A 15,439-nucleotide genomic window follows, 5' to 3' on the forward strand; every position below is an offset into this window, starting at 1 on the left:
GGGCGGGGCCGGCCGAGGCGCCGAGGGGAGTGGCGGGAAGGGTGGCGGCTGCTCGGCTGGGGCTTCGCGCCCGCGGCTGTGTGGCAGCTCCCGGCCTGCGGCGGGAAGGCAGGGCTGGGGGGTCGCAGCCGCTCGGCAAAGCCGAGAGTAGCGGTGGATTGAAAAGTCGGGTGTTTCGGGTTGGCCGCAGAACCGTAACGAGGTGCTCCGCCGCCCTTCAGCGCGCAGAGAAGCCGGGCTCAGCTTCCAGCCGGGCAGCCTGCCAGCCTGTCAGGTGAGTCGCCGATGTAGAGCACGTCCCAGCGGACAGCCGGCTCCGCAGCGGCCTGCCGCCGTCCCCTGGGGGCTGAGCGGTGTGGGAGCGGCGGGCCATGTCTCCTGCAGGTAGATGGCGGCCGCTGAGCCTCGTGTTTCTTTTGGGGATGGGGATGGCGGCGGGGGATGGCGGCTGCCCGAGCGGGTGCAGCTGTCGGTACCTGGAGGTGAACTGCACGGGGCGGCGGCTGCAGGAGTTCCCCGCGGCCATCCCGCTGGACACGAGGCAGCTGATCCTGGCGGCCAACAACGTCTCGTACCTCCCGGCGGTGGAACTGAGCTTCCTGGCGGATCTGGTGTACCTGGACTGCAGGAACAACCTCTTGGGGGATGACCTGGATTTCACTTTCGTCGGTGTGGTCAAGCTCGTCTACCTGGACCTCAGCTTCAACAACCTGACGCAGGTCACCTACAGCACCTTCTCGCAGCTCCTCAGCCTGGTGGTGCTGAAGATGTCGGACAATCCCAACCTGGTAGCGATAGAGAAGGATGCTTTCGCCAACAACACCTGGCTGAGACACCTGGATGTGAGCCGGACTGGTTTAACGTTCTTAGATGCCAGCACCGTCCAGGACCTGCCTAACCTGAGGCTTCTGGGGCTCTCTGACAACCTGTGGCACTGCAACTGTTCCTTTTTGGACTTCATCACCTGGATGACAGAGAGCAGTGTTCATTTTCCAGGTGAGGGCCGTGTGAGCAGGATCCTTCTCCCCATTCTTTTCCTGTGTGGAATGGACAGGGCCTTCTGATCAGGGCCTTCTGACCAGGGTCTTCTGATCTCTTTTCGTTCAGCTCATTGGGGCTGTGCCACTGCCTGGCAGCCGTGCATCCCATCATCAGGTGTTGCACAAAGCACTGATCGGAGCGGCTGGGCTAAACACCCTCCACCCTCATTCCCACTTGCTCACATCCTCAGGACAGTAGGGGAGGTTCAAATCGCTTGGCAGCAGCCTCAGGAGGCATCTCTGTGCCTGTGAGTCACAGCACCCTGCGGCCAACAGTGAGGAGCTGGCTCAGGGGAGATGTGCTCTGGGAAAGCTACTTCTCTAAATGTCCTGCCTTTTCTCCATCTGCTCTGATCTTTTGTTGCTGCTGCATTGTTGGTGTGTCTGTTGTGGCCAGTTACCCCCCTTTGTGATCAGCAGAAATGCTTACAGTGCTGGTCTGTTCCTCCCTCTTCTCACCTCCTTGGCGCAGCATCTCCAGCCCTGGGCTCTCTGCTGTTGCTCCTGTCCCATTAGCTCAAATACTGCCCGTGTTCAGAGAGAAAAGCCAGCATCTGTTGTCTCACAGCCTGTACTGGAATACGACAGGACAGTATTTCTGTGCTACTGAATCACTCATGAGTTTCCTCTCTCTCGCAGAGCAGGTGAGACTATGCCTAGTTGCAAACCACTCTAGTTTTCAAACGTGTGCAAGCCTTACCATTCTAGTCTAAGAAGACCTCTTTCCCTTTAGCCTTGTCACTTCAGGAGGTGTTTAAAACAATTCCAGGTGCTCTTATATTGAAACAAAAGCGCTCGATCAGCAGAGATGAACAGCGCAGCTACCGCAGGACTCCTGTTCAGTAATGCATAGACACAGGCAAAAGAGTCTTGCTTTGCTTTTTTCCTCTGCAGACGCCGACAACATCACCTGCTATACACCAGAAGCCCTTCGTGCCTTGAAGATGCCTGCAGCAGAGGTACAGCTGCAGTCCAGCTGCCAGACCCACCTGCACAAGCAGGACTACATCTTCCTGTGTTTCATTGGCTTCTGCATATTCTTTGCTGGCACTGTGGTGGCCTGGCTGGCTGGCATCTGTGCCGTCATCTACCAAATCCACAGCTCAAAGGAGGAGGAGGAAGAAGAAGAAGAAGAGGAGAAAGATGCAGTCACTTAGGGTCAGCCCTACCAGCCCTCCTGGATGCCGTGCTGGGAATTGAAGGCAGGCCCTTCCGAGGGATTTCCCAAGCTTTATGTGCAGTTTGTTTTATGAAGTGAAATAAAACCAGAAGAGAAGGTGATCTCTGTGCTCCGCTTTTACTCACAGTGCCACCTCTCAGCTGCTTCTTCCACTGAGACTCAGGACATTGACAGAATGCTCCGTGAGAGCCACAGGAGGTGCAGACAGTGCCATGCAGCAACCGGCAGCGTTTACACTCCTGCTTTATCACAAGACCACGGAAAAGCAGGGCCAGCACGCAGCCTGCCTTGTCACAGGGACAGGCTCCGGCACCGTGCAGGAGTTCACCAGGGCCTTTTTGGCCACACTGGGACCAGTCTAGATAGCTCACATCAGCTGCAGGGAATCTGAGAGCGGATAGGCAGAACAGTGAGGTTCAGAGCAGGACTTCTGTGGGCCTGGGATCCCGCTGGGTTCTGCTTCCTTCTCCATTCTCCAGCAAAAGACAGCTGTCCCCCTGTAACCCCACTGGTTTGTGAGCACTTACAGAACCAAGTCTTGTGTCGCATAACCCTAAAAGTGGTTTTATTTTGGATGTAAGAAATACCTCTCACTCAATCCAAGTGCTCGTGGAGATGGCTTGTGTTTCTGTCCCAAGTCCCAGGGCTGCACGTTCAGGGCAGAACAAAGGGAGCTGTAAATAAGATCCTTCATATCACTAACACAGGTAATTGCCAGCAGCAGTATCTGCTTACATGAACAAGTGCAGTGGCTCCATGTGTGAAGCATTGGCTTCTCATCCGAAACCAGCTGGATCTGATGGAGGAAAAGGGGAAAGCAGCATTTTAGCAAGCATGGTATAAATTAATACACTGTCTTACAGCCGTTAAACTGTGGCCGGGATGCTGACTGCGAATCAAAGCTGAAATCCTAGCACCATAGAATGGCTTAGGTTGGAAGAGACCTTAAAGATCATCCCACGGGCTGGCTGCCCAAGGCCCATCCATGGCCTGGGGCACCCACAGCTCTGGGCAGCAGTGCCGGCGCTTTATATTACGTACAGTCTGCATGGCAAAGACAGGAGCAGACACGCTGCAGGCAAAACGCGTCCTCCCCCCGCAGCCCGGTGCGAGGTGCCCCGCCTGGGGGCGCGGCCAGACCCGGCCCGGCCCCACTCCGCCCCGCGGCGTTCGGGCTGCTCCGCGCCGCAGGCTGTGGTGAGTGCGGGCCGCGCGTGATGCCGTGGGGCCGGACGGGGTTGCCGGGCATAGCGGGGCTGCCGGGAGGTCGGTGGGCTGATGGCTGAGCGCTGTGAAGCGGGAGAGAAATAGAGCCGGTGCGGGGGAACAACCTCCACCACCCCCCTCCGGACAAAGGGCTCTGCAGGCTGGAGAGGAAGGCTGGGCCGGTGGTGCGATCGGATGCCAAGCGTTAGCTCTGCTGAGTAATAACGGTTGTGATTATAGTATGGTGTATGATTATAGGGTTAGGGTGCCTACAGGAAAGCAGGAGAGGGACTTTATAAAGGCAGAAAGCGACGGCATGAGGGGAAATGGCTTTAAACTGGAAGAGGATAGATTTAGACTGGATACGAGGAAGAGACTGGAACAGGTTGCCCAGCGAGACTGTGGGTGCCCCCTCCCTGCAGCATTCAAGACCAGGCTGGATGGGGCTGCGAGCAACATGGTGTGGTGGGAGGTGTCCCTTCCTGCAGCAGAACTACGTGATCTTAAAGGTCCCTTCCAACACAAACCATCCTGCGATTCTGTGTACAGCAAACTTGGAAAGAATTGTTGCTGGGAGCACTTTTGCAGCCCTCAGCCTGTGCTGTGTCATGCTCTGGTGTTCCTCGGCTCCGTGGGTTCCAGCCCGAGACATTGCTGCATGGAAGATAAAAATCTGAGGCTTATGCAGGCCAGTGGTGCTTGTCAGCAAAGTCCTTGCAGCTGTGGACAAAGGTTGCTGAGCTGCAAAAGCATCAGGAAGCGGCCACAAAGCGTGCAGGCAGGGAACTGAAAGTCACGATGACTTCCATTTGCTTTAGCTCCAGGTTACTAGAGCAAAGGCTTACTGTGTGGCTTTACAACACCTTATTGCTTACCGCAACCAAATGGTGCTTTTTGTTACCAGCATAAAAGATAAAATCCCAAATTACAGCTTCATGAAAGACAAAAGGCTTTGTCCTTGCTGCTGAGGGCAAGGGCAAGCCTGCAATGTGAAGGGGGAAATAAACCACTGACCTGCTGTGCCAGGTGGGAATGTCCCACAGCTTCCATGTGCCATCTCTGAGGTGCTCACCCCTGTTATGTGTGGGTGCAGCTGATGCTTTTCTATTAGACATCCCAGCATTCTTATTAAGAATTCCTTACCAAACTGTGTGTGGACAAAGCCAGCAGGTTTCCTCTTGCTCCACCAGCAATAATCTCTGTGCGATTAAAAGGTAAAAACCTTTGCTCCCTGAAGATTGATCCTTTGCAAGGGACAGCGGTGCTACTGCAATAGGGGGGAGGCTGCACTGCTTCCTTACTGAGGTGGGATGGTTTTCCTCCACACTGACAGATTGTGCTGCAGGGACGGTGCCACAGACACCAAAGCCTTGCATCACCAACACAGGCTTTGATGGGGTTTCATTTCCAACTTCTCTCTCATTCCCACATCATGCCTGGTCTCCACATTGAATTTATGACAGTTGTAGTGGCAGCATCCTTTAGCAGGGCATTACATAGGTCTGATTCCTAATGCATGAAAAAACAGCTTTGTTTTGTTCTGAATCATTCCCTGGTTGTATTTGGTGACCTCTAGCATTGGAAGCGAACGACCACTTTCTATCCACATTCTCTAGCTTCTAGACTTTTTAATACCATCCTTGTTTGTCTGCTCCCTTTATCTCAGAGTCTTGGCTTGCTGGGTTGTTTCCCACATAGAAGCTGTTGTAGATCTTTGAACATCTGACCCATTCCCACTTTTGCTCTAAGCTTTTTACGGTGGTGGTCCAAGAACTGGATGCGCTACTCAGGCTGGAGCTGAGCGAGGGCTTTGTGCAGTGACACGATCAGACTTACTGACCTGGTCTCTGGTCTGACTGCGGAATCATTCCTGCAAGTGCAGATCCTGTCTGCAACCAGAGCACGGGGTGGGATGAGTTACACAGCAGTGCCCACCACCGGAGCACGGGGTGGGATGAGTTACACAGCAGTGCCCACCACCTCCCCTTGGTTTTGGGCAGCAGGAGAACCAGGCTGCAGGAAGGGAGGAGCCTTTGGTGAGGACAGGAGTGCCACGGGATGTGGTCAGAGAGCCGGAGCTGATGCGATCTGTAGGGGCCTCTAAGCCAGAGACCAGACTAGAGACCTCTGCTACTGCCCATGTGCACTTACTGATTCTAAGGCTTATCTGACTGGACCTAAGCAGGGAACCCTTGGTTTGTGCTGTTGAACACCCTGCAGACACCCAAAGGTAAAAGCTCCCTGACAGTTTAGCCTTTCCTTCAGCCAGTTCTTGTGCTAGGACATGTCAGCTTCTGCATGTGTTGAGCTCCAGTCGCACCCTGAAATAGTAACAGGCTCTGTTTTTCTCACAGCACCAAGATGGCTGTTCTCTCCAAAGAATATGGCTACGTAGTCCTGACGGGGGCTGCCGGCTTCGTCTTGGTGACGTATCTCGCTGTGAACGTGGGAAAGGCCCGCAAGAAGTACAATGTGGAGGTGAGTCCCCCTTTCCAGTCTCAAGCAGAGGGACCAGGGATATCCCAGCCTGTCTGCAGAGGATTACCAGCCTGCCCACTGTATTGCTCCTTCTCCTTTTTCCCTCCCCAGCCCAGAAGGGTGTACAGCCCTTGCCTTCCTTAGCTGCACTGCTGTAGATAAGCGTGGTGACACTTTATTTTTGGGTGACCCACTGACCCCTCCTGCCCCACAGTGTGAGTGCAGTAGGGATGGAGCTGGCATTCTAGCTCTCCAGACTGGAGCAGACACATGGCAGAAATCAGGGTTTGGCAGATAAGATGCTTGGCACTGAGCCGAGACAGCTGAAATCACAAGGCTTTCAGCTTCGAAAACTATGATGAGCAAGAAACCACACAGCCTTTTTCTCCCTGCAGAGAAGACAGGCATGATGTTGGGAGCAAAGAGATCTCAGTGGAACACAGGGACAAAGCAGTTTCAAACAAGGAGCTGTGGGTTGTGGGCAGGGAGTCAGGCTCTAACTTGCCCTAGCAAGTCAGTTCTCCAAGCAGCAGCACAGCAATGCGCTCCCTGAGGAGAGGTGCTGCAGCACATGCAATGTGCTGCTGGAGGAGACTGGCTGCACTTGCTCATCTTCTGCTCTTGGCTTTCTTTGGCAGTATCCAGCCATGTACAGCACGGATCCTGAGAATGGGAAAGTATTCAACTGCATCCAGCGTGCTCACCAGAACACGTGAGTACCACGTATGAGTCTGCACTGCCCCAGACTCCTCGAGGAGAGCTCACCTTGCTAACGGGAGCCAGGCTACAATGGTACATCAGAGGGGCACTGGGAGGAACAACTGGTTTCGCTGGTGGTAGGCTGTATTTAGCAGTGGGTCAGGGCACAAAGTGGAAAGAGCAGATGGGTGGCCTTAGACAGAGCTGAAGCCTATGGAAGTCTGTGCACGCTGCAGTTCACTTTGTGCCTCAATTTCTGGCCACAGCACAGAGCGCAGCCTTCTTGAACATGATGACTAACAACAGTCAGGTCCATCAAATAATCCTGGCAGGGGATGTTTGCAACTGCATTTCTAGATATTCTCTTTACAGGCCACTTGAAGACGAGTATAACCTTCTTTCTTATTTTCAGACTGGAAGTTTATCCCTCCTTCCTGTTCTTCTTAGCCACTGGTGGAATCTACCACCCGGTAAGTGACTGTGGCATGCAGGTCCACATAACTGAACCTACTCCATGACTCAGGGCAGGCAGGAAGCCAAGCTCACCCCATTAGGGGCAGCCAGGCTGTTTCCTAACCCCATCTCATTCCACAGCCATACCTCTTCTGAAAATGCAGTGGAACCACAAGTACTTTCACTACTGATGCTTCAGCTAGTAAGCCTCTTTCCATAAGTGTTCCTTGTCAGACAAACTGAAGCATCCACAGCCTCCAGTGGGGAGTGTCCACACAACCCTGCCTGATTCTCTCAAGCCTGCAGCTCAGCAGCTGTTTTTATATAGGGTGGGAACCTTTCACCTCCTTTTCAAAGCACACTTTAAAGAAGTGTCTGTCTGATAAGAATAGCTGGGGAACATTTCAATCTTCCCACCCACTTTCACCACTAAAGGAGGTGTGTGGAGGATGATAAAAAAAAAGAGGCCTGGATTGTTTCAAAACGAAAGATGCAGCAAACTTGTGAGGAGGCAGGTATGTGGGAGAGACTAAAAGCAGCAGCTTTTTCTTCACCACTGATAGACAAATCAGGTTCTTCTTGAACGTTCCTTTTCAGCAAGGGAAGGAAGCAGCATTAAGTAAATCTAGCAAACTAAAGTCACATTGCGTCAAGCTCTAAATGAAGAGGCAATGCGGAAGTCCTCCTGCTGTAGGTGTTGCCTGCAGCAACGGAGCAGGCCTTGGAAGGCTCTGCAGCAGAGCACCAAAGGCATCATGAAAATGATTCTAATCCAACTCACTGTGGCTTTCACCATCAGCCACACACCACTCAGGCTGACTCCTAGCTGGGTCAGGACCCATGCTGAATTCTGTGATCACTCCTTGAAGCAGGGCTGCTCCAACAGCTGAGCAGGTGCAAGCAGCAAGTCTGCACAGCTTTAATGCTTCTCCTTTCTCTCCAGCGGATTGCCACAGGGCTCGGCGTCGCCTGGATCCTTGGGAGAATCCTGTATGCCCACGGATACTACACAGGAGGTGGGTCTTTACCCTGTAGAACAGAAGTTGCTTGGAAACTAAAGCCTCCTACTGTGATCCCTGGGCTCTTTTCTCGAGTTCCTGCCAAGCAGGCAGCATAAAGCTTCCAGTCACAGTGCAGGTCTGCAGACTGCTACCTCTGCATTGTGTGTTTCCTGCTGTTAGTAAGGGCACTGCTTTAATAACAGACACAGAGGGCAGCCACACAGCTGCTGTTGTGCCTGGATTATTCTCTAGGTCCGACTCCTTCATTCATTTTCAGGATGGGCTGAACTTTGATGGTATTTTTGACTACTGCACACGCATTCGCTGCCCCAGGGGAAGGAGCCCAACTGACTCCAAGTATTTTAGGCCACTACTTCCCCCACGACTTGAAACAAACCGCACTACAGGGGGTTATGAGGGGCATCTGAGTTTGCACTCCACTTGGTTCTGGTCTGTCACACACACAGCAGTGTCCCAGCCTTCCTTTCTGAAGGTGAGGGCAAGGCTAAGGAAAGCTAAACACACTTGTACTAACTCAGGGTAGTGCTGGGAAGGTAGAAACAGCCCTGCAGAGCTGGGGGCAGCCTGGGTGAGAAAGCTGAGTACTACTGTTAAACTGACAAAGACACGTCCTTTTCCAGAGCCAAAAAAACGAATGAGGGGGGCCGTTGGTCAAGCTGCACTCATTGGGCTGGTGGGCACAGGTGTGTATTCAGCTTTTCAGCAGCTTGGTTGGATCTGCCCGGACTAACTGACCATCGCCGTGGCTTCCTGGGAAACCAGAAGGATTTCTTGTTGTAGAACATTTCATTGCCTGCTTTTTTTTTTCCTCCTCATTCAATAAAAGGAAGTTGTCAGTTCTGCATTTTCATTCTGAAGTTACCGAGGGCCATCTAAAGAAACTGGACAGAAAGCCAGCATGGCTCTGGTTCTATGGCACTATGGCAACCTGCTTAGCAGGCAGAGAGGTTCCAGCTTTTCGCAGTCCTATAAACCATTTGTTTAAGCTATCCAGCAACAGCCCAGCTCACACTCAGACCCTTTCTCTGGACTCCTCCCTTCATGTCACTCTCCAATAAGATGTTCCAAACAGATTTAGTATTTATTTGATTGCTACAAAAGAAAAGACGTGAGCAAACATTTAAGTTTGCTATTTCATCATCGTAGAGTTACCACATTTAGAAAAGAAGGCCGAGAGAAAGGAAATCAAACAGCTCTTGATTAAGACGGGCAGCGACGTGCCTCATGTTAGAGCTCACTACTGCTCTGGTTATGCTGTGCACTGTGTGTAGAAACTATCTGCAGCAATGCCTGTCGAGGCAGCATCAGCTCACCATCCCCACAGCACCCTGTCCCACCTTGGAGGCAGGGTCAGAACTTGTTAAGGAGCCAGAACTGGAATTAACTGAGGCTGGAGGACAATAGTGGTCAAGGTGCACTGGGGGAAAAGCAGCCTGGGCTGGGCCTCTGCCACTACCAAGCCTTTGGTAGCTGCAGGTGCTGCTGCTGAAAGGCGGGTCGCTGCCTCCTGGTCTGAGGTCCCCTTCTTCCACCAGAGAGCACAGAGGAGGCCCACAGACCGAGCTGTGTGTACACTGCCATTGCAGGAGCAGGATGGCTAAAAGCTGCTCTGGTTCGTCCCCACCTCCAGGCACTTACAATTTAGAGCACTTTACTGCTGTGTAATTGATCCACGTTTCTGGCTGATGCTCTCCTGAGATGGCCCCAGAGCCACTAAAACACAGATTCCACATCACCCATCTCCACGCAGACAGTCTTCAGCTGCGAGTAGTACTCGATGGCTGCCCGCCCGTTCTCTCTGCCAAATCCTGCAGGGACAGGGCAGAAGTGAGTGCAACAGGCAGTGCCGAGCACCACTCACACCAGCACACACACACACACACTGCAAGTGCAGCACCACCTCATGGCAGCGCTTCTGACCAAGAACAGGGTGAGCTCTGCTGCAATAAAGGCCATGTATATTGAAGCTCACCTCTGTGCTCGCTCAGTACGAAGCCGTAATCCCTTCCACAGCTTCCCAGTGTGGTATCCATGCCTTAGAGGCAATCAGTGTGCCTGTCTGCCCCAGCAGCAGGCCGCTCACATTGGCCATCACAGACATACAGGAGCTGAGTCCGGGGAAGGCCAAGCATTGCTCACCTGATGACTTGTATCCTCCGAAAGGCAGCTCCACGGGGCTGATGTTGTAGTTGTTAATGAAGCACATCCCGGCCTTGAGGGCAGCCACTACCCTGTGAGCCTTCTGGATATCCCTGCAGGAAAACAGCAGCTCAGCTGCAGCCCCTTTTCACCCCCTTATCCCTGAGACCCCCAGCAGGTTGCAGTGGTTTTTAGAGCCCAGCCCTACTCAGTCCTTGCCCGCTCAGAGGATACAGCACCTATTCCCAAGGCTGCTCAGCACAGCGTTTCATTTGAGATGGCAGGACAAGGACACCAGCAAAGCAGACTACAGCAAGCAGCCAAGAGCCATCTTTGCATTCAGCAGGCTGCTGGTGAACGTCTCCTGGAGGTGCAAGCAGGCAGCAGGCCAAATGCAGGCTGCAAGGAGCCTGAAGGACAGCTGGGCCCACCTAACGCCCTCAGGAAAAGCCAGGAGGAGATGTGCAGTCATTTAAAAAGTTCCCTTCTGGCACTGTCTTGCTACAGCTTTCCTGGAGGAGGATATCCATGCCCATGCCAGGCACTGTGAGAGGAACATCAAGTTACTGCAACATTTCCTTACTCTTCCCCTCCCCAGACCACTTCCCAGCTGTACCTGGTGAAGACGCCACCTGCCAGGCCAAACTTGGTGTTGTTGGCTCTCTCCACGACCTCCGCCTCTGTATCAAATGGCAGAATGGCCATGACAGGCCCAAAGATCTCTTCCTGCACACACGTCATGTCGTCTCTGCAGTTCCCTGGGAGCATTCAGAAGGAAGAGTTAGTGGCACAGCCTGTACGTTCTGCAACCCACAAAGCCTTTGAGACAGCACTCAGCACTACACAGCTGAGTCTCATCCAGCATCTAACACAGCAAGGCACTAACTGCGTGTGTCACTGCAGAGACTCCTCTGGACACCATTCATGTGGGTTCCACAGCTACCACTCATACACCCTTACAAGTACCTGTCCACACCAGAGGCGTACACAGATGGGTACACAAATTCATCTAGAAGAAACTCAGGAACATCCTCACAAAGAACCACAACGCCACCAATAGGCAGGATCGTACCTAACACACATGGTTGCATGTAGAAGCCATTCTTCAGCTTCGGGTCATCTGGTACATACAGATCTCCCCCGCACAGCACCTGAGCACCCTGGGAGAGAGGCAAGCAGAAAGTAGGCAGGCCTGTTCAAGGCATCCTCATCAAGGCAGCGCTGCAATCTCACCTGCTCCTTTGCCTGCTTGATGAAGCGCTGCACACGTTCCAGGTGGGGCCGGTTGATGAGGGCTCCCATCCGCGTGTCCTCCTGGAGCGGGTCTCCAACTTTGATCTTCTGGGTGCGTTTCACCACCTCCTTTGTGAAGGCGTCCAGAATCTTCCTCTCCACAAACACCCGCGTGCCATTGCAGCACACCTGCAATACAGAGCAAGCTGCTCAGGGTAAGACACAGAGCACTTTGCATGGGTCCTGCTACAGACCCTCAGAAAAGGCCCTTCACAGCTGCTAAAACAGCCAGCTTGACCTGGGGACAGTGAAGTTCTGGAGACAGCAAACAATCCCGCTCCTGACTGCACAGAACAGTGCGTTCTGGACATAGCTTTACTGATGCCACCAGGTGGCTAAAGTGTGCACTGTATCGTACTGGGTGCCAGAGAAAGATGGGATGGGAGTCTATGCCCTGCTGGGACACCCTGCACTGGAGGTTCCCTTGTGGCACTGCACAGGGAGATGTGTGACGAGATAGCAGCTTCAGGGCATCCCTCACTACAGAAGGACACAGGCTGGCTACCTCGACAGCTCTCAGGCTGCCTCTGGTCCCAACCCACAGCCCTGCCCCATGAATACGCACCTCTCCCTGTGTGAGGAAGTTGGCCATGAGGGCTCCGTTCACAGCGTTCTCCAGGGAGCAGTCCGAAAAGATGATAAGGGGGGATTTGCCCCCCAACTCCAAGGTGACTGGTTTGATCCCTTTAGCTGCCATCTCCATGATCTGCCAGGAATAAGGACAAAGAGACAAGTGACGCACGGCCAACATGGAATGTTTCATCTGTACAGACTAACGCTCCCCACCGCACCAGGAAGGCTGGTGCACAACCCCTCGTGACGGTGCCTTTACCTTGACGCCGGTGGGCACGCTGCCAGTGAAAGAGATTTTGGCCACGTCTGGGTGATGGCAGAGGAACTGTCCTGTGGCTGCTCCACCCTGCACCACGTTGAACAGCCCCTTGGGTGCACCGGCCTCTGTGAAGATCTCTGCCAACTTCACCACGGATATAGGGGTGAAAGGAGAAGGCTTGAAGACCATAGCGTTGCCTAAGGGAACCCAGACAGAAGCAAGTTAACACCCAACGTGCTTTAAGGGGAAAAAAAAGCCAGACAAAAGAAACCCACCCAATACAATGAGTTTGTTTCTGCTGATGTCAAAAGATCATCAAAGAGAGGAGGAAACGTTTTTGGCTGAACTCTCTGCAATCAAAGAATGGAGAGAGCTGCCATCTCCTATTGGGAAAGGCTGGGGAGATGGGGATGTTGGTCCCGTACTGCAGGACACTTCCAGAGCCATCCATCCCTGGTACACAGCCAAGCCATCAGCCTCTTTCCTGATGCACAACCTGCCCTCTCAGCATCTGTCATGTTCGCATTTCCTATCTCCTTCCTGCCCGAAGGCTCTGCAAACCCTTCAGTGCCTCCTTCAAGGCAATCCCAGGGTCCGTAACTCCATCCCCACAGAATCCCCCGGCATCAAAGAGGAGCTTGAGCAGGCAGAGGGTCTAAGAGAGCCCTGCTTTAGGGTCATTACCGCATGCCAGGGCCGGGGCAGACTTCCAGCAGGCAATCTGGAAAGGGTAATTCCAGGCTCCAATCCCAACGCACACACCCAGGGGCTCCCTGCGAGTGTACCCAAAGGATCCCCCTGGAAGCTGGATGTGTTCACCTGCAAAGAGGATAAACACAAGTAAGAGAAGAACAAAGCACCTCCCCGTTCAGTCAGAGCCTCTGAGGCCAGATCTCTCTTAGGATTGGGAACAGACACAGCTTTAACCCAGCAAGCTCACAGAAGGTGTGTGAGGGCCCACAAAGCATGGCAGCATTAAGCAGAGATGCTCAGGAGAAGCAGTAGTGCATCTCTTAGAGAAACCAATGCTAGAGATGGCCTCGTGCAGTGGGAGATAACCAAGGAGTAAAGAACAAACTCCAATGAAGGTCTCACCAGACAAAGATCCCGCCAGTCCTGCGTAATACTCCAGGGACTGCCAGGATATGTCAATATCCACTCTGGCTTCGAAGATGGATTTCCCGTTGTTGATGGTTTCCAAGGTGGCAATTTCATCTCTCCGTTCCTGCGAGGATACCAGCACAAGGATTACACATCAGAGCAGGGTGTGCGGAGCTTCTCATGCACACGACATCCAAATCGGGCTCTGCCTCAAGTAATCATCATCTCTAATTGCACATCCCCACTCAGCAGTTTGCCAGAGGCGACCCATCCCAGGTGAATGGCAGATAGCTGCCAGGCTCGCTGCTCCTGCAGTCTTGCTTAACAGCCCTGCTTATCTAAAAGATTAGCAAACCTGAACAGAGAAGACAGATGGTAAACAATGATTGGAATGCACAGAAATAAGGTGGGGGAAAAGCAAACAGCGAGATCTGAACAGATCCAGAGGACTCGGGGAAGGACAGGCAATGCAAGGCAGTTGGGAAGTGTCCTCCAGCAGCCTGCAGCCCCGGCAGAGCCATTCCCTGCTGCTGACATTAGTTTGGCTGTAAGAGCAAGCAGCTCTCATTGCACCCACACTGAGGTTTGCTTTCTTGTAGGCCCGTGTCTCGACTGGGACCGGTTTTGATGTCTAAGAATGTGCTGTCGCACAGATGAAGGCAGCACATCTGCACCCTCTGTTTCTCATGCGTGTATCTGGTGGTTTCTTATTGCTGAAGCAGGACGCTCCAGTCACGTGGCTGCAGGGTCTGTCAAGCTGAAAGTTCAACGATGTGTCAGTTACGCAATTTCAGCCTGGAAAACGCACGCCTTGCAATATCTGAGCTGGATCCTTCAGCTTTATGTCTCCTCACTGAACAAGGCAGGGAAGGAGCCACGGGACACAGTGCCCTGCCCAGAGCATCCACTGCCTGCTGGGCAAAGGTAGCTCTCAGCTCCTGCCTTCCTCTGGGAGGGGGACGGAGGGTCCGAGCCCACCCGGTGGCACCCAGAGCGCGGTGCAGTACCCGGATGATCCTGGCAGCCTCCAGCAGCACACGGCTGCGCTCCATGCCCGACGTGCAGCTCCATGTCTGGAAGGCAGCCTTGGCGCTCTGCACAGCCAGGTCCACCTCCTTCTCCCCGGAGCACAGCAGCTTGGTTATCACTCGGCCTGGGCACGTTGTAAGCACAAAACAATTAGTAAACATCAGCAAAACGAGCCTTGTCTCGCAGCAAAAGCCCGAGATCTCAGGCCCACCACGGAGCCCCACGGCTCGCACCCAAACCCACTCGGCCGTGCCCGGTTTCTGTTGCTCTGATCTCGGGGGGGTTAAACCCAAAGCCCGGCCTCCCCCCGCAGTTGGGCTCACTCGTCACCTCCAACCTCTGCAGGGTTCTTCTGCAGCTCGTCACCCTCCCCCCAGCAGCCCCAGGACCCGTCACTACGCCGCCCTTCTCCCCCCCTCACCCCGGACACCCCGAGGCAAAGCAACGAGTAAAGTTCAGCCCGGCGCTCCTCCAGCACGTACCCGTGGCCGGCTCGTACACGTCCTCGGGCTGCCCGCCGTCAACGGGTTGCACGCGGCAGCCCGCCCGGTAGTTGAGGGGCTGCTGCATGGAGTAGGTGCCGGTGGCGGTGCTCATGGCGGTGCTCACGGCGAGAGCGGGCTGCGGGCGGCACAGCCGGGGCAGGAGGAACGGCAGCACCATGGGACGGCACCGCCACGCCGGCAGGGGGCTCCGCGCCGCTGCCCGCCTGCCTCCTCCGCCCCACGCCTGCGCTCTCAGCCCCTCACGCCACGCCTCCGGAGCTGGAGCGCCCCCTCGTGGCTCGGAGGAGGCACCGCCCGGCAACTTCCTATAGAGGGAAGCGCATTGCAGCAGCAGGGGACGTGCTGAGGCAGGGCTTGGGACGGCATCAGGCAGCTCCTGCACGGCACAGCGCAGCTCCTCTCTCATTAAGGTGCCTCACTTGTTCAGATGTAGCAGCATGTCAGAAAAACAGCCTTAGAAA

General features: G+C 54.1%; 3 protein-coding genes across 5 annotated transcripts; 2 read left to right on the forward strand and 1 right to left on the reverse strand.

The window, feature by feature from the left end:
* Positions 1–25: 25 nt before the first annotated feature.
* Positions 26–8,918, forward strand: MGST3 (microsomal glutathione S-transferase 3). Of its 2 annotated transcripts, none has more exons than XM_072343072.1 (6): positions 26–274; positions 5,781–5,904; positions 6,543–6,616; positions 7,016–7,073; positions 8,000–8,072; positions 8,699–8,918. In XM_072343072.1, exons 2-6 carry the CDS (start codon positions 5,788–5,790, stop codon positions 8,806–8,808), a joined length of 432 nt encoding a protein of 143 aa, XP_072199173.1. In that variant the 5' UTR covers positions 26–274; positions 5,781–5,787; the 3' UTR covers positions 8,809–8,918. The 2 variants fall into 2 exon arrangements, with proteins under 2 accessions (XP_072199173.1, XP_072199172.1); XM_072343071.1 differs by lacking the exon at positions 26–274 and adding an exon at positions 3,266–3,417.
* Positions 273–2,381, forward strand: LRRC52 (leucine rich repeat containing 52). 2 transcript variants are annotated; one of them, XM_072343069.1, is made up of 3 exons: positions 282–996; positions 1,935–1,999; positions 2,143–2,381. In XM_072343069.1, exons 1-3 carry the CDS (start codon positions 372–374, stop codon positions 2,296–2,298), a joined length of 846 nt encoding a protein of 281 aa, XP_072199170.1. In that variant the 5' UTR covers positions 282–371; the 3' UTR covers positions 2,299–2,381. The 2 variants fall into 2 exon arrangements, with proteins under 2 accessions (XP_072199171.1, XP_072199170.1); XM_072343070.1 differs by having other exon boundaries at positions 273–996; positions 1,935–2,320.
* A 220-nt stretch (positions 8,919–9,138) lies between the features above and the next one.
* ALDH9A1 (aldehyde dehydrogenase 9 family member A1) lies at positions 9,139–15,223 on the reverse strand. Its single transcript, XM_072343067.1, has 11 exons — positions 14,955–15,223; positions 14,451–14,596; positions 13,438–13,567; positions 13,027–13,161; positions 12,343–12,539; positions 12,076–12,216; positions 11,451–11,639; positions 11,290–11,377; positions 10,834–10,975; positions 10,218–10,330; positions 9,139–9,886 (listed from the first exon to the last, which is right to left on the reverse strand). The coding sequence occupies exons 1-11, from the start codon at positions 15,133–15,135 to the stop codon at positions 9,792–9,794; spliced, it is 1,557 nt and encodes a 518-aa protein (XP_072199168.1). The 5' UTR covers positions 15,136–15,223; the 3' UTR covers positions 9,139–9,791.
* Between the last annotated feature and the right edge of the window lie 216 nt (positions 15,224–15,439).

The sequence above is a fragment of the Excalfactoria chinensis genome, chromosome 8 (assembly GCF_039878825.1).
Source record: "Excalfactoria chinensis isolate bCotChi1 chromosome 8, bCotChi1.hap2, whole genome shotgun sequence".
Lineage (NCBI taxonomy): Eukaryota > Metazoa > Chordata > Aves > Galliformes > Phasianidae > Excalfactoria > Excalfactoria chinensis.

Excerpts from the sequence above, each read along its gene's own strand:
- LRRC52 (XM_072343070.1), top strand. The coding sequence starts at position 372 with ATGTCTCCTGCAGGTAGATGGCGGCCGCTGAGCCTCGTGTTTCTTTTG. Across the intron at positions 997-1,934 it reads GAGCAGTGTTCATTTTCCAG|ACGCCGACAACATCACCTGC; the intron begins GTGAGGGCCGTG and ends TTTCCTCTGCAG.
- MGST3 (XM_072343071.1), top strand. The coding sequence starts at position 3,269 with ATGGCAAAGACAGGAGCAGACACGCTGCAGGCAAAACGCGTCCTCCCC. Across the intron at positions 7,074-7,999 it reads CTGGTGGAATCTACCACCCG|CGGATTGCCACAGGGCTCGG; the intron begins GTAAGTGACTGT and ends CTTTCTCTCCAG. Across the intron at positions 8,073-8,698 it reads CCACGGATACTACACAGGAG|AGCCAAAAAAACGAATGAGG; the intron begins GTGGGTCTTTAC and ends GTCCTTTTCCAG.
- ALDH9A1 (XM_072343067.1), bottom strand. The coding sequence starts at position 15,135 with ATGGTGCTGCCGTTCCTCCTGCCCCGGCTGTGCCGCCCGCAGCCCGCT. Across the intron at positions 14,597-14,954 it reads CGTGTACGAGCCGGCCACGG|GCCGAGTGATAACCAAGCTG; the intron begins GTACGTGCTGGA and ends CAACGTGCCCAG. Across the intron at positions 10,976-11,289 it reads CATGCAACCATGTGTGTTAG|GGAACTGCAGAGACGACATG; the intron begins GTACGATCCTGC and ends GAATGCTCCCAG.